Source organism: Podarcis liolepis (genome assembly GCF_965112155.1).
Source record: "Podarcis liolepis genome assembly, chromosome: 3".
Lineage (NCBI taxonomy): Eukaryota > Metazoa > Chordata > Lepidosauria > Squamata > Lacertidae > Podarcis > Podarcis liolepis.
In genome coordinates, this window is record NC_139557.1 from 61737575 (window position 1) to 61755844 (window position 18270).

General features: G+C 43.4%; 1 protein-coding gene across 1 annotated transcript in view; it reads right to left on the bottom strand.

Annotated features, from left to right (window-relative positions):
• The window catches only part of SGK1 (serum/glucocorticoid regulated kinase 1), a 72564-nt gene extending 55622 nt beyond the window's left edge, over positions 1 to 16942 (bottom strand). Inside the window, exon 1 of the mRNA XM_083498188.1 lies at positions 16762 to 16942. Within this exon, the coding sequence (XP_083354314.1) occupies positions 16762 to 16830 (69 nt within the window). The 5' untranslated portion in view covers positions 16831 to 16942. The remainder of the gene's footprint in view (positions 1 to 16761) is intronic.
• Positions 16943 to 18270: the final 1328 nt, after the last annotated feature.

Here is an 18270-nt window from a genome sequence, read left to right on the forward strand (position 1 = left end):
GAGAGCATCTGGGATTTCATTTTGGCGTCCATACAGCTTCATTTGAAAGCATCAGAGTTTGGGTCAATGTGACCCAGACTGAACAGAAGTGGCTCAGATTTCCTTAAAAACTAAGTGATTCACAGACAGGAGAGAGACAAGAAGGCAGGCAATGCATAAAGGCTAATAACAGATGCTAGATAACATATAATTTTGCAAGTGGGTACATGAAAAACACACATACCAGGATGGACTTGTCTTTATCAACACACCATCAAGCCCTGTCTGAGGTCTGTTTTTCCTGTTACGATTGCTCATCCTGATGAGAGTGCACTTCCCCTTAGAAGTACATTTTTTACCTGTGGCAATCGTACAAAGCGCAACCAGGGATTTGTAAACAATCTGCATTGCTGCTGTTGTTTAGTTACTTATTTATCTGATGGATTTATAGCCTGGTCTTCCTCCACTATGGAGCACAGGGTGGTTCACAACAATGATGATAACAAAATGCCATGATCATAATAAAACAATTTCTGAAACCAATAAATAATATAAAATAACATTGAACAGCGGTGCTAAAACTCTCTGCAGAATTGCATCACAGGGGCTGAGAAAACATAAAGAGGGCCCTTCTGGATCAGACCAAAGGCCCAACTAGAACAGGATTCTAGAGTCACCCCAGGAGGACACTGGAGGGTAGCACTATCTCTGTCATTCTTTGAAAGACGATCATCAAACAGTGTGACCAAGTTTGTTTAAGTGCTGTAAAGAGATCTGAAGCCAGACTGAAATCAGTCAAGAAAGCCTGTTTCCTTCAGGGTATACCCTCCAATATTTCTCTGATGAAAATAGGGAATAATAATAATAATGATAATGATAATGATAATGATAATAATAATAATAATAATAATAATAATAATAATAATTTTACTATTTATACCCCACCCATCTGACAGGGGTCGGAGAACTCCATACCCTCCAACATTTCTCCATAGGGACATGCTAAGGAAAAGCAGGACATTCTTGGATCAAACCAGAAACCGGGATGGCTTCTGTAAATCTGGGACGTCCCTGGAAAATAGGGAGACTTGGAGGGTCTGCCAGGGTTGATTGCAGCTGGCTTGCCAACATCCTCTCAATCAACTTGGCCAACCACTCTGTCAGTCACTTTGATGGTGGCAGTGAAATATACAAATGAAGTCTGTGACCGTGTACCCCTGTACCTCGGAGTAAACCCTATTGAACTCAATAGGACTTGCTTCTTAGTAGATATGAGTAGGATTGCGCTGCTAATGACTTGCCTTAGGGATGGGGAATATGTCACCCTTCAGATCTTGTTGGACTCGCACTTCCATCAACCTGAGCCAGCATGGACAGTTTACATGTATGATGAGTGTTGTAATCCAACAACATCTGCAGGGCCAGCTATCTTCCAACCTAATACACAGTTAGAATGGTGTTACATTGTTTCCTCGAACATTGCAAATTAACTTAAACTTCCAAAATGGCTGTCATTTAACATTGTTAAATCACCACAGACCATTGCCTCTGACCACCTCAGGCAGGCAGTCCAAAACTGGAAGCCAGGCCGAGAGATGATAGCAGCCAATAATCCACAGGCAGCTCAGAAGTTAATTTCAATAAATGGTATCCTTGAGGCCATTTTTGCTGCTTCAGTAATCTGGTTGCAAGCCAAAGTAAAAGGTGGACAAGATGAGCAAATCCACCTGCCAGAGAGAAAGCCAAAATAGAGAAATATTTCTCCCCTGAGAGGATTAGAGGAAGGATGGAGTGTATAAACTAGAGACTCAAGGAGGAACCAGCACTAAAAGCATTAAAGGAATTATTCAACAACACCATAAATCAAAGCTGCAAACCTAGTTATTAAAAGTGCAGCCATCCAACTTGGACCCCAGGGGGAACATAACCAGTGACATTACTCACAGATGAGCCACTGTCAAGACAAAACGTACAAACTATGAGATAAACAGCAGGTTCAAAATAATAATAATGAGCTGAGATACCTATGTTCCTCCTGAGGACTCTGCCGCTTCTTTTCTGCAAGGTTTTAGACAGGCACTGTCTAAATTATAGTGCCCCTACTCTTGAGGGATGCATTTAGGGTGACAGAATATTGCTCTTCAAACACTTCAGTGGCTGTGGAGAGACTTTTCATGCACACTTACAGCTCCACTTCCTACACTGCATCCTAAAGCTTGGAAGAGCGGAAACTGAAATCATAGATGATGCATGATCTAGAGTGCAATCCTGCACACAGGTAGGCTACTTAAATCCCACCAATGTCAAAGGGCTCATTTAATCACCTTACTCTGTTTGCAGCCACTCACATAATAATGCCCTGTCACATAATAATAATAATAATAATAATAATAATAATAATAATAATAATAATTTTACTATTTATACCCCACCCATCTGACAGGGTTACCACTCTGGGTGGCTTCTAACACATATAAAAACATAATAAAACATTAAACATAAAAAACTCCTTCTCTATACAGGCCTGCTCAGATGGCGCAGGGGTTGGAAAACTCCATACCCTCCAACATTTCTCCCTAGGGATGTCCTAAGGAAAAGTGGGACATTCTGGGATCTAATCAGAAACTGGGATGGCTTCTGTAAATCTGGGACATCCCGGGAAAATAGGGACACTTGGAGGGTCTGACTATGTATGCCTTAATGGACAATTCATATGAGGCCTATTTCAAAGAAGGGTGCATAGGGATTATTGCAGCACTGAATCAGATTTGTAGAGGTGTAGAGGAAGCTCCTGTTGGATTTCAGTCACTTCTAATAGCTCTCAGTGTTTTGCAAGAGGACTATAGAGGATCCGTTTTGGGGAATCTCCCCATCTTGTACTTCTCTGCTATCTGATATGCTTTGTATTGAGTCGGGGCTTCATTCTGGACTGGAGAAGCCACTCCTCTATGGTGTGTATTTCTATTAGAATGATAGCAATTCTTTCAACATGCATCTATACAAATAAATGGGCACAGGGGTGCCAACTTGAATAAAATATTGTGGGGGTGTGTGTAAGCCCCACCCTGCATAATTGATCACATGACACAGTGCATGCACACCATTTTAATGGCAATGGCCATTCACTTTGGGGGGCCCCAGCCTCCTCAAATATTTTTTGGGGGGAGCCCAAAGGGACCTCAGCCCCTAGGAGTTGGCTCCTTTGAATGCCATATGCCAACTTTATGCAAATCTGTGTCCTCTTTTGGGCCTCTCTTTTTTTTTGGTATTTTCAATCTGAAGGCCCTCTGCCTGAGTCCTTGGAAAGCCCCTGCTGGCCAGAGGCATGGCTCTGTGCCAGGCAACTTCGTATGTGTACAAACAGGAGCATTGCCATAGCAAATACTGCACCACTGTGTAAATACAGCAATAAGGGAAGTGGAGTAAGATTTTGCTGAGAAAAAGTCGGAATAATAAACCAGACTAGAGTGCAGACTGGGGAAGTATATAAACAGCGGACAGACCGAACCCCTTACGTTGAGGGAAAGAATGTAAACATCAGGATCCCAAGTTTCTTTAAAATTACCATGAAACTAAATATCCTTGTAGCAATAAATCTGAGCTCTTGCTTGGGGATGAGCACCAAAGGGAACGATGTTATCCTTGCACCGGCCCTGAGGGAGAACTATGCATTCGCTTCACATTCCTGTGGGGACAAGATTGCTGAACAAACACGCGAACCTACTGATTAGTGGCCATCTCTGCTTAAAGAATAAATCTTTAGAAAAACACACCTGGAGAGATGCTTGACACCAAAGAAAGTGAACATGGAGCAGTCCTAAAAGTGAAATCCAATGCTATACATATTTAGTAGGCTTCCCAGCCAGGGAAAGACGGGGGGGGGGGGTGTAGTTACATAAGCTGCTTTTCGTTTCCCTTTGAATTAGGCTTGGGTGCGATTGAAAATGACTTGATCCAGATGAAAGCAGGCACCTGAGCCAATTTATTCAGGCAAGCGTCATTAGGGAGGTTTATGTTTATAGGAAGAAATAGCGAGGACTTTCAAACATATTGATAGCTTTAGAAACAGTGTCACTGCCAGAGATCAAGTGAAGGAAAGGGAGGGAAGAGAGACTCCTTGTGGGATCTCATGTTTATTTGCATATTTACAGCAAGGTGGAGGAGCAGCAATCAGATATTTCTGCATTCAGACTCAAAGATGCTCATAACTTCCTGAAAAGATTCATTAGGGAATCCTTGCCTCGGAGCTCGTCTGGCTCCTACTTCTCTCCAACACACTCACCCTCCAGATACTCCTTGGCATTCATGAGATGCTCTTTATGGATTCCCTTTGATCTGAGGCATCATCAAAGGCGAGCCGATATCTCTGAGTATTTATTCATGAATGTCTCCAGTAGAAGTAAATGCGATCTGTCTCACTCTGAAACTCTGTCCTAACACCAACAAACCGATCCGGCCCAAATCAAAGCACTTTGAGGTCTGGCAGATTTCAATGGCAGTGTTGAGCACGGCCTTCAGTCTCTCCTGTTGAAATCAATGGACCTTAGACATGCTTCATGTCAGTCAGAAGGTGTCTGAGCTGATGAATTAGCTATGAGGAGAGGGAAGAATGCTGCACTCCTAATCCAAATATATGCTTATGCAACAGCCATGGCTACTTATGTGTTGCCCTGGTAAGGTGGTGCAAACAGAACCAACCAAGGGGAGGACAGGAGAAAGTAAATATAGCATCCCATTTCCCTTTCAACCTGTTTGCTGACTGAAGGGTGAAGCAAGGTTAACGGGAAGGCTATCAAGCCCGAGGGTAGTTCTGCTGGTCTCTTGCAGCAGGAACAATAACTTTAAAGTTTTAGGGCACTTTAAAAACAAGCAATAATGCATTATGCCGGAGTATCCTTGTTCATCAAATGCATGAAGGTTGGTAAGGGAGGGATATATAGTGTTTCAGTCACGTACTTAGGGCTTAATTGCATCTGGGAGTGAGGACAATTCAAATTCTTGAATGTCTTCCTTTGGGCAGAATTGCCAGATGGAGGGGATATGTGAGCTGCCCTGTGGATAGAGCTTTGGAAATGTTGGTCATTCTGCATTCCACAAGGGGAAGGCAAATGTCTAATCTCCCAGTCTGATAGGGGAAAGGTATATCAGTGGGAGGGGAAAGTGGTACACTGCAGAATGCAAAAGCCAGTGTCCAGGCAGTATCTTTGAAGAAGTGAAAGGATATCAATGGCTCCTCATCATGATGGCTATGCACCACCTCCAATAACAGAGGCAATATGCCTCTAGATACCGGTAGCTGGGGATCATGAATGGGAGACAGCTATGCGCTCATGTGCGGCTTGCACATGAATCTAGTTAGTTACTGTGAGAACAGAATGCTGGACTAGATGGGCCTTTGGTCTGATCCAGAAGGGCTCTCTCTAAGCCCCTGAGGAAACTGTGCAGTTTCAGTATCATGGTTTTAATAGGCACTGACACTCACTCCCTGCAGATGACATTCGTCGATTTCACAGTGTGACAAAACTATGGCATTCATTTCATTTTCCCAGGAGCTCTTATGCAGCTTGTTTGTCTGCCAAAGCAATGCAATGGCCTATTTGGCAACCTCCTGCATCAGCTACCGAGGAGATCAAGACTTCTGTATTGTTCTCTTCTCGCCAGACGTGCTCATAGTTTCTGACTTTGCACTGGTCTAGCGCCAGCTGGGATCGTCTAAGGAGGGCAGCCTACAGTAAGTGATGTTACGGCTGTTGAGATGAGTTATGATAGCAGAACTGTCATCATACTCAGCAGATGAGCAGCTTCCAAGAACTGCATTCCAAATTCCCTGTCCTTCCCTGAGCACAGATATAGACATGTTCAGAGAGGCACATCCAACACGCACAGGAGAGGGATGGGAATATCATATCATTCTTCTTGTCTGCAGTCATTCAAATGGCATGAATGGTATGAAGAGCAAGGTAATGTTAAAATGTCCAAAGCTATCTAATGCCAATCAGATCTTCTTTTCTGGATGAAGCCTCCTTTCACACTTTTGCTGTATGTTCCAAAAACAGAGTGAGAGGCATCTACAGATGTTGTGTTTAGAGGCCAGAGACAGCAATAAAGCTATACTTATTAGATGAAGTGGTTTATTTTACAGTACTTTCCTTGCTCACATTTAACATGCAGACTCATGCTTTCCCTTCCAGAATTTTCTGTGAGTCCTGAAGTGGACTAATTTATCCTTAGCTCAGAGCACTTTGGAATCCTGGTCTGGATCAAGCAACAGATCATAGACATTACAGGAGAGGGACTGAAAAATGTGGAGAGTTGGCATGTCCGACACTTCAAGTCTCCTCTATGCATGATGTTAGAAAGGAGATCCCATAGATTTTATTCTCTGCCTTTCTCCTCTCAGTATTGCACCACATCTACTACACACGGATACATATGGATACAGAGGTACCACACTGTAGAAGAGATCCAGCAGAGGCAAAGGGTTGAATAACAGAATCATAGAATTGTAGAGCTGGAAGGGACCAAGGGTCATCTAGTCTAACCTGCTGAAATGGAAGAAGCTTAACTAAAGCATTCATGACAGATGGCCATCCAACATCTGCTTAAAAACCTCCAAGGAAGGAGAGCCCACCACCTCTTGTGGGAGTCTGTTCCACTGTCAAACAGCTCTTACTGTCAGAAAGTTCATCCTGATGTTTAGTCAGAGAAGTGATATGGAGGAGATATGGAGATCTCTTCATCCTCACAATTTCCCTTTTCCCTTTGCCTGTTTCCCTTTGTCCTTTTCATGCTTATATTGCTACCTCACAAATGTTTCAAGACCATCTCCCTCGTGGTTTTAGTTTGTGAGAGCACCAAGAGATATCTTTGTGGCCACAAACAATTTATGTACTTCGTGATCAAGGATGTTTTCTTGGATTGCTGTTGCAGTAGTAATTTTTTTAAAAAAGGTGCTGGTTGGGCTCATCCTTCTCAAATTTACACGTGGATTATGAGAGTTCATAAACTTGTATATACCCTACTTAGCCCCTACCAAACTGAGCTTTCACCTGAGAGTCTGAGAAGCACTGGACATTCTCTTTCCTTCTTTTGATTTGCTCGAGCAAACCATTGCATGGCCTTAGGAACAGCCTTTTTTATAATAATAATAAAAAACTTTCATGAAAATGTCCAATTTTGTGCATTGTCATCTTCTCAGAAGTATTTCTCTCATTTCACCTTGTCCTCTTCCCCATCTGCTTAGCACATGGGATGCTCAGAGGGGGTCTGCTCTGCTGAATGCATGAGATAAAAACATTCTAAGTCTGTTCCAAAGAGAAGCTGAGCACCTGTATTTCTTTTACTAGATGCAATTAAACTTCAGTGATTCAGTTGCCCAGTATCAGGGGAAGAAAAGTATGATGGGAAAGACATTTGCTTCTTATTTGGGTTGCAGCCCACCAGAGTCTTATTTTGTTGAAATCTGTTTTAAATGCTACTTACTAACAGTTGAAGAAAGGGAAAAAAAGAATGCCTCCACCTTTTTTTTTTTAAAGCATTAGACAGATTTAAAAAATAGGCAACTGTCCCAGATCTAGCTGGCATTTTCAAGATTTCCCCTTCCATCTCCCGAGGGAAAAGCCATTATCATCCTAAAGAGTCTAGTTTGCAGTGGTTTCTTGGATCTATTCCTGGCTCTGCAAAAGTAATGTTGCAAGAAGCAGAGAATAAAGCATATTTCCCATGAATTATACCACAAATGCTACTTAACCACATACAGTCAGCTCTAAATGTTTCTTTTTAAGGGACTTAAATACTGTTATAGGGCTCTTAATATGCAATTAGAAAACAGGCAAATAATTATGCACTCTCCTCCTCAGCAGCTTACCCCCCTTGAGCAAGCAAAGCATTTTACCCCATCTCACTTGCATGCTAATTACATAAATTGTTTTCAGTGCAGGAGATCAGACCTAAAATGTGCTGATCAGTACCCTAATAGATACTGCTGCCCTCTCCCCTTCCCCATTGTCCCTGACCATTGGCCATGCTGGCCAAGGTTAATGGGAGCTGGCACTCGACAACATCGAGTGGGCCAGAAGTTAGCCAACCATGGGTTAGACAAGTGAAGGATGTGTCTATCAGCAAATAGTAGCCAGGAAAGCTAAACAGATCCTCCATGTAGCAGTAGACCTCTGAATTCCAGATGCTGGAGCCAATGAGAGAGAATGGCCATCACCTGCATGTCCTGCTTCTCAGCCCTTGGCAGTCCAGTCTGGCTGGCCCCCTGCCAGGCTAGGTGTGATCCTGTCAGTCAGTGCATTTGTATTTTATGATAATGCAATTGTAATAAGGAAGTGCCTTTGAGCATGTGCAGAGTCTACCACCTCACCACAACGAACCTTACCTGTGCTGGATTAGGACAAAGAAGATATATAGGAGTGCATGGCCCAAGTAGGCTTGAAGCCCAGGGCATATTCACTTCAGAAACTGGTCACTCTTGATTCTGATGTGAGTGAATTTTCCAAAACACAGAATACCATGCCTAACTCCTAAGCAGTTAGGAACATAGGAAGGTGCCTTAAAGCAAGACAAACCATTGTTCCATCTGGCTCAGTAATGTCTGCATTGACTGGCAGCAGCTCCCCACAGTTTAAGGACAATTCCTCCACCCGGCCCTTCCCAGAGATGCTGGGCATTGAATTTGGGACCATCTACATGCAAGATAGATGCTCTTCTGTGGAGCTACAGCCCTTCCCAAAGGTTGGGGGGGCAGCCATTGTTCCTGAGCTTACTAGCTATTATCCTCTGTTGGAAGACAGAGCTGTGTGTGCCACATAGCCTCTCTGTGCCTCCTAAACTAATCCTGCTTTTCTCCAGTGTGATGGAAGTGGTGGCCCTATTGCCAGCATTGATTCAGTTGCCAGTCCAGTCAGCTTCTGAACATGGAGTGAGCAGGCGACAGGCGCCATCTTGTCTTGGGCTGACTTGTCTTCATAGCTTGACCCAAGTTGCTAATTACTGAACATTTCCTAGGATAAGCCAGTTGACAAGACTTTAATCTTTTTCTCAGGCTTTTGATTAATGAACCCTAAATCCACCCGAGTATAAATAAACAAAGAAGAGTCATTCCTTGGATTCTCTCGCTGCCTTTTGGAGAGTGTTACATTCTTGTTCCCATTCATCATTTATTTATCTTTTTGGCCTTTCTCAACGGACAAATAGCTTCCCCTTAATAAAATTGGGAAAAGCTGAGGTTGCTGCTTTATCTGCCACTGTGCTTAGTAAGACGGACATTTTGGTGCTTGCAAAATGTTTCTTTCTCCCTGCTCTCTTTCCTTCATCCCATTTGATCAGATGTCACACCATGTTATTTCATGAAAGCTGAAGATGATCTCTCTTAAGAAGCTGAGCAATAAACTTTTTTTTTTTTTGAAGGGAATGAGCATCAAAGAGAGAGTGGGGAGAATAAAACGGTGCACTTTGAAACAGCTTTTATTAAAGCCATCTGGCAGCAATTTCAGCATATATAAATATGCAGGCATAGGAAGAAGTGTAACCTCTACATCCCAGGAGACATAGAAAATGCATTTCAATATTCCCCGCCCCATGGTTTACTGATCAGATCTTCTTAGGATATCGCCAGCAGGGTTGCCATACATCTGGATTGTCCCAGACATATATGGAATACTTTTGTCGGCAGCAGTGTCTAGGAGGAAATCGGGAAAATGTCCAGGAAAATCTGGACGCATGGCAGCCCACATCAGCAATGCCATTTTGGCTGTTTTTCCATAAAAATGGCATTTCTTTTTGTGATTTTGCCCCAAAAGCTCAACAACTTTGGGCAAAACTTTAAAAATATGGCAATCCAATCCTAATTGCCAGTCCAGTCTACAAAGTACTATGTTTTGTTTTTGAAAATTATATTACTAATATGAGGAAAAATGGAATGTGCATTGCCTGCCCCTTCAGACCTTCTACTGAATGTGCAGAGGGCAGGGTGGTGGAGCAAGCATGGATGTCAACATTAGGGCAGCCCTTGGAACAGTATCTGGACTTACAATCTTGTCCTTCGGTGGTGTTATGAGGGTGGTTTTTTCCCAGGGTAGGCTGTATGCCTGAGCCCCCTTCTAATTCTGGGATCCAGCAAATGCTAAAATCTAAGCAAAGATTCAAATTGTTGAAATAGCCAGACAAGTATCTCTAAGTATGGGCCATTAAGGTAACAAAAGAATTGGCTGTGTGCGGTCATGTTGTTTGGATGCAACTACTCTATTCCCAAAGCAGAGACATCACCTTGCCAACAAAGGTCCGTATAGTTAAAGCCATGGTTTTCCCAGTAGTGATGTATGGAAGTGAGAGCTGGACCATGAAGAGGGCTGATCGCCGAAGAATTGATGCTTTTGAATTATGGTGCTGGAGGAGACTCTTCAAGAGTCCCCTGGACTGCAAGAAGATCAAACCTATCCATTCTGAAGGAAATCAGCCCTGAGTGCTCACTGGAAAGACAGATCCTGAAGCTGAGGCTCCAATACTTTGGCCACCTCATGAGAAGAGAAGACTCCCTGGAAAAGACCCTGATGTTGGGAAAGATGGAGGGCACAAGGAGAAGGGGACGACAGAGGACGAGATGGTTGGACAGTGTTCTCGAAGCTACAAAAATGAGTCTGACCAAACTGCGGGAGACAGTGGAAGACAGAAGTTCCTGGCGTGCTCTGGTCCATGGGGTCACAAAGAGTCGGACACGACTAAACGACTAAACAACAACAACTCTATTCCAAACTTAAAAATGGAAAGTTTAATGCTGGTGATCAACAAAAGAGGTTTAAAGAGTCTCTCAAAGCAAATCTAAAAAAATGTTGTGTAAGACAACTAGGAAACACTGGCCTGCGAGCACTACCAATGGTGTCATGGACTTTGAAGACAATCAAACTCAGGATGAAAGGGAAACATGTGCTAAGAGGAAAGCACCTTTGACAAACCCTCACTGTGATCAACTCCTGCCTAGAAACCTATGTCCCTACTGTGGAAGGATGTGTGGATCCAGAATTGGCCTCCACAGTCACTTACGGACTCACTGTTAAGACTGTGTTCATGGAAGGCAACCTTACTTGGCTATGAGTGATCGAAGAAGAAGAAGAAGAGGAAGAAGGGTGCTCACATCCTCAGCTCACTGGTAATTAGAAAGACAAAGGCCAGAACAGGGAGTTGTGTGTGTGAGCTAGAAGTTGGCAAGCTGCAAGCTGGGCTTCTGGGAGACAGAACCATGCCTGATGTCTGCTGAAACCCAAGGCTGGGCTATGGGAGAAGCAAGACTCTCTTGGGTGTTAATGCTATGAACCCCTCCATCATAGGCTCAGGGGCTATATATATGTAAATAAACCATACATCATAAAGACACCACAGATCTCTAGGTAAGTGACTGGAACCCCTGAAATCTATCCCTGCCTGGTGATTGGGGTGGCGTGCAATGTAAGATCAAGCTTTCCTCCCAGGCACAATTGCTGTGGTGATGTCACAGAAGGCATGTAGATTTAAATGGGGATGACATCTGATTTCTCATTGAGCGGGACCAATGTTTCTAATAACTATCACTTAAAAGTTTCTAAGCATGAATCATCGCGCCTCTGACCTCCATCTAGCAAACTCAAATATTTCTATTCTGATGACCCCAAAATGTTCGGAAATGTCAAGAGACAGCGTGAAGCCAACCAAGGGGGAATTATACCCCAGCAAGGAGAAACACACACGGCCAGGAGCAGTTTAAGAAGTTATTTCCTTGGTCTTTGTAGATTAGGCTACTGATGCACCAGAATGATGCCACTCTGTATCAAATAGTAATTATTTTCTCCTCTACTGAAAACAGCTAGGAAATGAAAGAATACACACACTACCAGTCTAAGCTCTAAACGCATGTGTGATTTTTCTCAAAAACTTAAGAAATTATATCTGCAAGAAATTATAGGAAAATCCCTACCTTACTATAATAAAATAGAAACAAAAATAGCTTGTCTAAAACACCCACTTCCTGGCATTGCATAATTATCCAGACCTTCAGAAGGGGGGCCATTTGCATGCTGAAACAGGTAACTCCTATAGGAAACCCCCCTCATGCCTCTGTTTGCACCATGTTTTAAGACACACACTTGAAAGAGAGGGCAACCCCACAATGCTGGAAAGATATGGAATGCATTCCAGGTTATTGCTTCAGGGCGCATATAAATTATGAATTGTGTGTTATTGCTTTTGTTCTCTTATGAATACGGTTTCAAGAGACAAGAACAAGCACACGTTTGTCTCCTTAAGAAACAAGAATTCCGGTCTGCTTACTGAGGACACTTTTGCTGTCTTAGTCCGTTTCTTCTATGACTGAAAAATTAAATGCTTGATTTCGGTCAGGAATTGGCAGGCTGTGTTCCCTCAGGAGTTGTGAGGTGCCAAGTCCTGTCAGCTTCAGCCAGCATGTTCAATGGTGAGGAACCAGGGGAGAAGCAGTCCAACATCTGAAGAGCCACAGACCCCACACCCCTGATTTAAATGAATGCAGAGTATTGTTAATAAACATTAGACTGCAGCCAACCAGGTCCTACTCTAAGCAGACCCACTGGGAATTAATGGTGTTAAATCATGACCATTGATTTCAATGGGTTAATTCTGAGTAGGGTATAATCCTTAACAGTGTGAAGTTTCATACAATCACTATAACATTTAAAACAGGTTACTGCCTCCTATATGTGCAGCATTAGAATGACTACACTGGTGGGCTACTGCAGCAGTGCATGTAACATCAGAAGAATCTCACGTCATAAGCCAAGTACTCCCAGTTTGGGATTTTGTGGCTGAAAATAACAATTTTTGGTTTTTTTGTGGTTTCAGGATCCAGTTCATCAAAATAACATTTTCTTAATTATAGCCAGTGCTTTTGGGGGGGCGCAGGGGTACGCATACCCCTAAACATCTTAAGTTTGGCCTCATTGAGGGGCAGTATTTCAATATGAGTAGGAAAATGAGAGTACCTCTAAACATTATTTTTTAAAGAAAAAAGCACTGGTTATAAAGTTCATTGGCAGGCACTTTTACAGAGTACAGTGGTACCTCGGGTTAAGTACTTAATTCGTTCCGGAGGTCCGTTCTTAACCTGAAACTATTCTTAACCTGAAGACCACTTTAGTTAATGGGGCTTCCCACTACTGCCATGCCGCCAGAGCACAATTTCTGTTCTCATCCTGAAGCAAAGTTCTTAACCCGAGGTACTATTTCTGGGTTAGCGGAGTCTGTAACCTGAAGCATATGTAACCTGAAGCATCTGTAACCCGAGGTACCACTGTATTGTTGTGGGTCTGCTTAGATCACCAAGGAAGCAGGCAACAAAATTTAGAAAGGTTCTCATGTTGCCTGGAATCACAGAATTGTAGAGTTGGAAGGGACCCCGAGGGTCATCTAGTCCAACCCCCTGAGATGCAGGAATCTCAACTAAAGCATCCATGACAGATGGCAGTCCAACCTGCTCAATTCATACAAGTTCATTCAGCATGATACCCAAATCTCCAGCAACTTTAATGATAATTTTTTCCCCATATTTCCCAAATATGTTGGCTTATGTATTATGCCAATGGCTAAGGGCCAAACTGAACATGCCCATTTTTTATTTCTTTTTAAAAAATGTAAATAGCCACAACATCCTCTTGACCAATATTGAGACTTTGGTGGGTGAGCTGTGGGACTTTGCCCTTTCGCTCACTGCCATGTTTCCAATGAAAATCACCCTCCAACTCCTGAGATGCTATAATCAAGGGTAGGGTAAAGTCTTTTTCAGCAGATCCTTGAAATCTGGACATCCAAAAGGGGCTCTGGATTTCATGAGTCTGTTGGTGAGTCTTACCTATTCACACACACTTTTAAGTAGAACACACATAAATGAGTTCAACATGGGGAAAGCATAGCAGGCAAATAATCATAATGTGATTTTCCTGTCTGATTTTTGGCAGAGGCTGAAGCTAGAAAAATTCCTTGGTGATGGTTAAATTCTATTTGGAGAAAATTCTGCAATGAATTTAGAATGAATGTAACACAAGGTACGGTTGTACAAATAAAACACAAGAGCTGAGTAACCTTTCCAAGTTGACATCAATCAGATATTGATTAGAAATAGTCACTCAAGGTCTAAAACATCAGGGATCCTGTGGCAAATAGTTCACAGTAGCTTTGGATCACAGGAAGAACTCAGGATAGTGAGGGATCAAAATGTCTCAAAGCAATTTGTCAAAAATATACCACTTGCATTAGGTTTTCTGCCTGCAATCTCTATCCTGAAGCCCAATCCTATGCACAGTTACTCAAAGGTAAAGCCCAGTTTCAGTGGGACTTTACTCTCAACCAGGGCTTCAATTCTATCATCTTTTACCTGGGAGTAAGAGATCATAGGCCTGAAACACCATTGAACTTAATGGGACTTACAACACCATCCTGTATATGAATCCAGAAGTAAGTGAATTTAAGATTGCATCCTTAGGGACAGATTGCAGACCTATTCTATGTTCATAATGTGGCTTAAATGAACATGTGAGGAGCTCAGGGCACGTGCAAGTGCATTAGCTCCACCCCCATCCTCATCGCCCTCCACCAATTCAAGTCCACAGGAGGTTACTATGAATTTAAGAACCTTGGAAAGCCCAGATTACAGAATGTGCAGAAGCTTGGGAGGCTTCCCCAATGCAGACAGCCATCCTTGAATGTGCAGGGAGCAATGCAGATGGGGCAGAGCTGGCATGCTCATGGATGCTCTCCCCTCCTTGTGTGTTAAGCCATATTATGAACGCCTGAACAGGGCTCATGGCCGCAGTGAGGACAAGTACTGCCATACCAGCTTTATAGGAAGCTGTCTTCTAAGTTGGACCTTTGGTCCATCTAACTCATTGGTAGTGACTCTTTGAGATTCAGGCTGGGGTTTGTTTCAGCCCTACATGGATATGCTGGAAACTGAACCTGGGACCTTCTGCATGCAGATGCTCTAGCAATGAGTTATGGTCCTTCCTTGCTGGGGAGATGTCTTCAGTTTTCTATCTGATGCATGGAGGCTGTTGCTCTTGACATCATTCAGAGGTCCTAATTTATGCCACGGAAATGAAGAGGAGCTGGGCACGGGTGTCTGAGCAGAGGTTCTCCGAGTTTGACTGGTGGGCTAAACGAAGTGACAGCTTCCTCCATATAAGGCAGGCGGGAGGTGAATGGGAATGGGTGAATGAATGAACGGAACTGTCTGCCTTGTTTTACTACTCCGCCTCATTAAAGAGAATCCCCAGCCCTAATCATTCAGAAAAACAAAAGAAATCCTTACAAGAAGGAACTAGGTAGAAGCTTATCCACCTGTGTTGGCTTGAAAAACACAGTCTTGCTTTTGTCTTGCTTGTTCAGAATTCCTGTGTTGCCACCATAGGGGGAAAATGATCCTGCTGTATTAGCAAAATTCGGTGGAATATTGGATCCCTGAATGATGGTGGGTGCTGTTAACATACTACTAAGGAACTATATGGGAACATAACTGCATGTATACACACAGAGATTTCCACAAGCATTGCAAAATGCAGCCTTTCATCTCATGAAACACTAATTGCAATTATTTGGACACACTGAATCAAGCAAGCAGGCTAAGATGAACCCAAGTATTTTGGTGGAGCTAGGGATGCTGTCATTGTCTTATACAGCAAGTGCCTGCCTGATGCTTCTTCTCTGCCTCTGCTCTTATTGCTATTTGGTCGGCCGTGGGTTACTGGGTAGATTATAGGCGGTGCCATAGTTTTGCTGAACCTGCAAACATCTTAGCACAAAGCAATGAATGGAGGTGATATAATGCAGCACTTTGCTAGGTGTGAATGAATGGGCTGGAGCCAGCAGGTGAAGTGGACAAGAGAGAGGGAGACACAGAGTGGGAGAACTGGAGAACTGGGATCCTACTGGCACTCAGTTCTCATCGTTATAGCCACATATTATTGTATTATATTAATGTGCATAATGCTTTCCTATATTTTCACCTGTCAGATCTCACCTTTATAATTCGACATTTCAGGGCATATGCCCCCATTTTACAGAAAGAGGAATTAAAGTAGGTCACAGAGCATTTCCACCACCCCACCACCCCAAGATGGGAAATTGAGAGGGAGGAGAAAAAAACCAAACAGATTTGCCAAAGAGAGTTAATAGTTAATTAGACAACTTCAGAATATCAGAAAAGTCCCTCTAGGTTAGCTCAATGGTTTATCTAGCCTAGTGCTTTGTTTCCATCAATGGACAGCTAGATACCCCTGGGAAGAGCACAACAGTTCTCTCCTGTTGTTGGTCCCCAGCATTTGGTATTCAGAGATATACTGCTCCTGTACATGGAAGTTCCTTTTAGCTATTGTGGCCAATAACCTTTGAAACAAGAATCAAAACCCCTTGGCTCTCTCACTATACCTCTGGTCCTTCATTGCTAATGCACACACCTCTTTCTTTAGGTATCTTCCTCCAGATAGTGTCTTGTTCTGGGTGCTAGACAGAGGTCTGTGAGTAGTAGCAACACATTCCTCACCAAACAGCATTTACGTAATCATCGCCCAAAATGCACTTTCTGTTTGAAATTGGTACAATTACGCCACTGTTTAAAAAAATGACCATAGTTTTGCATGCTATCCATACTGGCGGGTCGCTCTTAAACACACACACAAACACACTCCTAATGCTCCCGCGTCTCTCTCTCTTTTGGCAGCACAGTAAATGATCGCATCAATTAAAAAAAAAACCCAACGTGTGCTCAGAGAGCATCCTTACCCTCTTTTTAAAGAACTGAAAAGCGGAACACTTCTTGACTGGGAATCCATTCATGTCTTTGTTGACCATTTTCCTCGAGGGAGGCGGACACACAGCAATAGATCCAGGGCAGGACTCCCTTTCGCTAGCAGCGCATCTGTTTCGCTCAGCGTCCCTCCTGGAGCCGGTGAATGAAGACAGAGCAGGGCAGGAGAAGCACAGGCTGGGCTCAGGCGACTTATCCCCTCTCACACATTCATTCTGCTGCACTGGCTACTGCAGCCTCGGCAGCAGCTGTTGCTGACTGGCTCTCCCCCCTCCCCAGTTGTGCTTAAAAAGAACGTTCCATATACATGCACATCAAAGGAGCCGCTATAGAATCCAGAGACAGTTAGCCAATCAGCTGGGGATGAGATGCAGGGGAGGGGGGGGGGTGGACCTGGCTTCGCTTTACGCGGTATGGTTCCTGAAAGCCTCCTAAGCAAAAGCAGACAGGCAGGCAGGCAGGCGATTGCTCTTCTTCAGGTGATGGTGTGATTCACTGCTGTTTGGGAGGAGAGAGATGGTTTGTGCAAGTTCCAGAGGGAGATGCAGTTCAACAGCAGCAGCGGGGTGGAGTGGGGGGAGAGAGAGATGCACAGGAAGCGGCAGCGGAGCAGAAATAAGTGCAAAGGATGGCGGGGGGGGGGAGAGCTCAGGGCACAGAAGGAGCACAAGGCAATCTGTTTCCCCCAGGGGAAAATGATACTGGCAGCTCTCGCATTACAACAGAGCCGTCTCAATACAGACAGGCGAAGGAGACTATCTTCGACGAGAACATGCCAGCCTTGGAAGCACAATAGACGACATTAATTTGAAACAACAACAAAACCGTATCTGAATTTTCAAAGGATGGTAGAGTGGTGGTGTTTTGCTCTTGCTTGCTTGATTTTTGGTGGCAAGATAAAATGCAGGGGAGCAAACTACTAGGGGTGTGATCATATTTTTCTATAGGATGCTCTAAGAAAAATATGATCATACACCGCCGCCTCCACATTTTCTGCAGGGATAGGAACCAGAAGAGACATGCTTAATGTGTTTCTGATGTGTTTCTGCTGGGCTTAATTTCTCACAAGCCCACAAGTTCCTTTTCAACATTAAGGTAGTCCTGGAATATGTTATTTATTTCAGAAAAATATATATATACCGCTTGATTGTAAACATCCACCCACCCCTACCTCAAAGCAGAGTGTATACGAAATGATCAATGATCAAATAATTTCGCAAATAATTTTGGGAACTGTGGTTAACAGTTCTAGGAACTGTAGGTGTGTGATGGGTAAACTACAATTCCCATAATTATTTCGTGTGTGTGTTAATTCTATAAATGTGCTTTAAAGGTTTGGTGTGCACACAGCTTATATCTCCTATCTCAAATCTGCAATAACATGCACACTTAGTAGCACATCTGTTTGAAGCCAGCGGGATGTATTTCTGAGTATGTGTGCTTATGACCAAACTGCACAATTAACTACTCCCCTGCCCCCATAA